Below are 4,754 nucleotides of genomic sequence, written 5' to 3' on the forward strand. Positions count from 1 at the left end.
AATACTTGTCTGTGAGCATTTACAGTGAATCCTTCATCGAAACTGCTTGTCAACACCTTCTGCTCCTCGTTGGGATCGACATTCTTACTTATCGAAGATACTACGATACACCCCCTATACTTGTGGGTCATCATACCACTAGGAACAGTTTTCATGAACAGCTTGCCAAAGTGTGCAAGCTCCTCTATGGCTTTTGCAGAGGGAAATCTTGTTCGAAATTCAGTAGGAGGAACCATCTTTGCAAAGAAACGCCAATTTATCTTCATGGAGTCAGCCCATACATCAAATTCATGCTCTATATTTCTACAGTTGACATCTCCCTTCTCCACAGCAATGTGAGCATAGTTCATTCGGTCCAGAGGGGGTAACTCAAGCTCAGCAGCAGGTATAGAATAAAAAACCAGAGCCAAATTCTTCGCTACCATAATAAGGAGCTACATATTTCCAAGGTTCACGATCTTGATAGACTTCCAACAAATGATTTGACCCACATCTCTCACACACAAATCTATCAGTAGTAGTAGCATGTTGTCTATTTGGCACCGCAGCAGGAACCATCACCAGTGGAGGTGCAAAGGACCCCATTGAAGCAGGCACTGAAGAAAAGGATTGCAGATCTAGTAGGCATTCGAGCATTCTGAGCATGGCTGTCTTTAACAGGATGGTTGCTAATCACTGCATCTACACGATCAGCCTGAGGGATGCTAGAGGTATTTCAACTTACATCAGGGGATCTACTCCTTGCAGATGGGTTGGCGTTGGAGGAACCATGCAGCATCTCGGATCTGTGAGCCCACCTGTCCCTTGCTCTTGCTTCTTCTTCGATGCGCCTCTTCTCCGCGAGAGCTCGCTCACGCGCCAAGCGCTCCGTGTTGCGAGTAGCTTCGTGTCGGCGCTCTTCCTCCAGACGACGACGAACCTCACCTCGTCTTCTTTCTTCTTCGCGAAGATGTCCTTGATCTGCTAGACGACGGTCTTCTTCTCGGCGACGGTCATCTTCCCACCACCATTTCTCTTCATGGCGACGCTCTTCTTCCCACCGGCGCTGCTCTTCACGCCGATCTGCCTCAAATCCAACGCGCGGACGGTTTCCAAAGTAGCCGCGCGGTGGAGATCGACCACGAACTTGAGATCTGCGGGGTGGCGATCTACGAGGGCCTCCGAATCTCCGATCCATGATGGGAGGAGAGGATGCAACTGCAGCAACGGATCTTCGATCTCCTAATCTCACTCCTTGCCAAGTCTGAGGTGGATCTTGCAGGTTGAAATCTCGGTGAATTGGATCGAGGTTAGGGTTTGTGACGAATACGACTCTCGCGGTGTCCGCCGATCTAGGGTTGAGATGAATGGGGGAAATGGTGAAGAGAGAGTGGTGACCCTGTCGATCCTCCGGGTTAACTGTATCTCCATGAGCAGTATTGGGCTGAAGCCCAGCATCTGTGTCCGCCATGGCCGCGGGCGGACAGAGCTGTCCACCTGGGCGAATCACAGAGCACACACGCACAGAGGACGGTGTGGGCTGTCGATCACACCACGAAATCGATCTCACCTCCAGCCCAATCCTGATTTTGAATCCATCGATTGATAATTAGCGCCAAAACCCAAACTCTTGATCTGATCGGGCCTCCATGGTCGAACCATCTCTCCTCGAAATCAAGATACAATCGGGATCACAAACAACAAATCCACGTTGACGAAGCAGCAGCCCCTCACGGGAGATTGAGGAGAAAATCGCTTCTCTAGAGATTGAGGTGGGGGAGGCGGTGGTGATGGCGGTGCGGTGGCGGAGATATCGGCGGCGCGGGAGCCATGTGACGCGGGAGTCATCTCTCCTTATGGGGGTTATATGAACTTCTTTCGACATTGGCCTTCGATGACTTTGTATACGTCAGTACGTGGCGCCCAGGTCCACATCCTCCAGTTTTGGCAGCTCCATAAGCTCTGTATATGTTGACCCGTTTTGGGGTATATATGTTGAGGAGAGAAAGTCGAGGAACTTCTTCTTCTATATATTTTTCATTTTATCAGTTGGGTTAATTTCGAACTTGATTGAGACTAGACTGTTCAAATCCTGGCCCATTCATTGTCGAAGTATCCAAATTTGCTCCGAGGAACAACGGGAGGCATACATATATGGAACGGATACACACATGAAAATTCAAAACTCTCATGTACGTAGTTTCAGATACACAGTGGTACATAACCGTCGCTCGAAAGCATCCACGCAATTCATGCGTGCTACAAGAGGTAAATAAACCCCCTTACAACTTATTACATGGAGCTACATGACGTATGTATATACGTTGTATACATATACACTGGCAAATCATCGTACTTGCCTATGTAAAGAAAAACATGGGCCTTTACATATAAAGACATGTAAGTGAGAAGAAATGCTCGAGTACATCTCATACGTGCTGAGGAGTGTTGTTTGGCGGTGTGGCCGACGTGGCAAGGATGACATTGCGCCTGCCTCGTTCCGACCGGGAGTTCTCCGCGAACTTTTGCCCAGCAAGGTGGAGACCATTCTTCTTCTCCTCATCGGTCCACTCGGAACCGTAGTAATCTTCCTCGGTGGCGTTGGCGTTGGCCGGGAAGAACATGGAGCCCCACTGTGGGAAGTGCACGAGTGTGACCGGAAGCGTGCAACACATGATCATGATGCCCATATATTGCAGCCCAGTACCGGTTGAGTACTGCGATGACGTGAAGAAAAGTAGTTGCGTGAGCCCTGCGCCGAAATTGCCACCAGCACCTGTCATTCCAGAGATGATACCAAGTGACCGTCGGGAGACGAAAGGGGCGACACCAAAGATGGCACCACAAGCAGCCTGGGCACAAATGGAGAAGAGGACCATGGCGGTGACAGAGGCTGGAAGAGCAGAGGCGCGACCGAGCCAAAGGCAGAAAGCGCCACCAGCGGTTTGGAGGATCCAGATGTTCCAAATGCGGCCACGCATACCAAAGTAGCGTGCAAGGAGGTCGGAGAGATAGCCACCCGCGGGGCGAGCAATAATGTTGGCCATGCCAAAGCAGGCTGCGATGGTGCCAGCGGTGCTGAGGTCTAGGTGGAAGTGGTCGAAGTAGTACTCAGCGATGACATTGTCGGTGGTGAGCTCCACGCCCATGCTGTAGCCATAGAGGAGGACGAAAATCCATGTCCGGTAGTTTGTCACAGCACCCCATAAGACCTTGGAAAATTTGTCTTTCTTCATTTCTCCTTTCTTTTGGAGGCTCCCAAGGTTGCCGTCGGGGAGATCTTGCCCCATTGTGAGCACAAGTAGACCCATGACGATGTGCATCATCCCAGGCACAAAGTATGCGATGCGCCATGCCACAAAGGCTGTGGCGCCACACTTCTTGATGGCGTGGAAGACGAGGGGCATGATGAGTTGAGTGGCACCGCCACCCATGTTGCCCCACCCCGCCGCCAGCCCGTTGACGGTGCCGATTATCTTGCTGTTGAACATGGTGCTCATCCAATATTGGCACGACACGAATGTGGCGAGAGAGAAGCCAATTAGGAAGCGGACCGTGATATACCCTGCTGCATCGTCGATGAGTGACATGCAGAAGACGGTTGGCGCGGCGAGCATCACGAGGAAGGCACAACCATAGCGTGGTCCGAGAAGGTCGCATACGGCACCCATGACAAGCCTGGAGAAGATTGAGCCGGACACAGACGCTACACCAGCATTGCCGATATCAGCCTTGGCAAGGTTGAGGTTGTCGCGGATGATGGGCACCAATGGTGCAGCGGCGAAGGTGGAGACGAAGCACGTGAAGAAGGAAATCCACGAGAGGTGGAAGGTCCGCATGTGCGGGTTGGCGAAGGAGAAGAGGCGGAATGACTTGGCCTTGTTCTCCGAGTCCACTGGAAGCGTGAACTTGCTCGCTGCTGCCGTCCCCCTGCCCCCATGAGAGCCGGCGTCCACCTCCATTGCTGTTTTTCTCTCTGTGAGCAGCTAACTAAGCTTGCTATTCTTAGCTGCTGCCTCTGGAGCTTGGCTTGCAATGTAACGCTGGTAGTGGTTTATGCTGTGGGTCTTGCATCGATCAACGCGGTATTTATAAGAAAATTAGCAGCAGAGCTGGCATTGAGATTATAGCTCTTAATCGATTCTCCTGTGCTAGCTAACAAAGAATGAAGATTCTGCCCTTTGGGCATCATAGAACAACAATCTGCAATTTAACAATTGCATCTGACAGGAGCCGTAAACAATAATGAGTTTGTTAATTACTCCAGCTTGGCGAGCTGGCGTTGAATCTGGAGCTCAATCAAGAGATAACAGCACTAATTTAGGGAACCCTGGCGCCGCGTCTCCCCCGTCTGTGTCTTTTGGAGCTCCTACTTATCCCATGGGATCCACCAAGGATCAAGCTTGTGACTCAACGATTGGAGATAATGTAAGTTGACTTACAAATGTGCCTGTTAAGCGGGTAATGTCAGAGTCAGCTTCACCTCTTTAGTCAGAGTCGACAATGTAGCTCCCATCCCAGTCTCGGTCGTCTTTCAGTTTAACCCGGGGTTGGTTTAGTTTTCAGTTGAGTACATATGCTTCAAGTTTGCATCGAGTATATGTGCACTACTACTAACTTTCGGACATCTTTTACTTTATACTATTCTTTTATACTCAACGCAAGCTAAACTAACTGTGAGACGCTCTTTCATAAAATCGAATATGTCCAAATTACGCAGATAGGTATTGTTTGCGTCAATAATACTTTGATCTGTTAATTTGTCAGCCCTGCCA

At 50.2% G+C, this 4,754-nt stretch overlaps 1 protein-coding gene across 1 annotated transcript; it reads right to left on the minus strand.

The window, feature by feature from the left end:
- Positions 1 to 2,132: 2,132 nt before the first annotated feature.
- On the minus strand, positions 2,133 to 4,036 carry LOC127308860 (high-affinity nitrate transporter 2.1-like). The gene has a single exon (XM_051339766.1). It carries the CDS (start codon positions 3,939 to 3,941, stop codon positions 2,409 to 2,411), a length of 1,533 nt encoding a protein of 510 aa, XP_051195726.1. The 5' UTR covers positions 3,942 to 4,036; the 3' UTR covers positions 2,133 to 2,408.
- Positions 4,037 to 4,754: the final 718 nt, after the last annotated feature.

Source organism: Lolium perenne, chromosome 6 (genome assembly GCF_019359855.2).
Source record: "Lolium perenne isolate Kyuss_39 chromosome 6, Kyuss_2.0, whole genome shotgun sequence".
NCBI classification, from domain to species: Eukaryota; Viridiplantae; Streptophyta; class Magnoliopsida; order Poales; family Poaceae; genus Lolium; species Lolium perenne.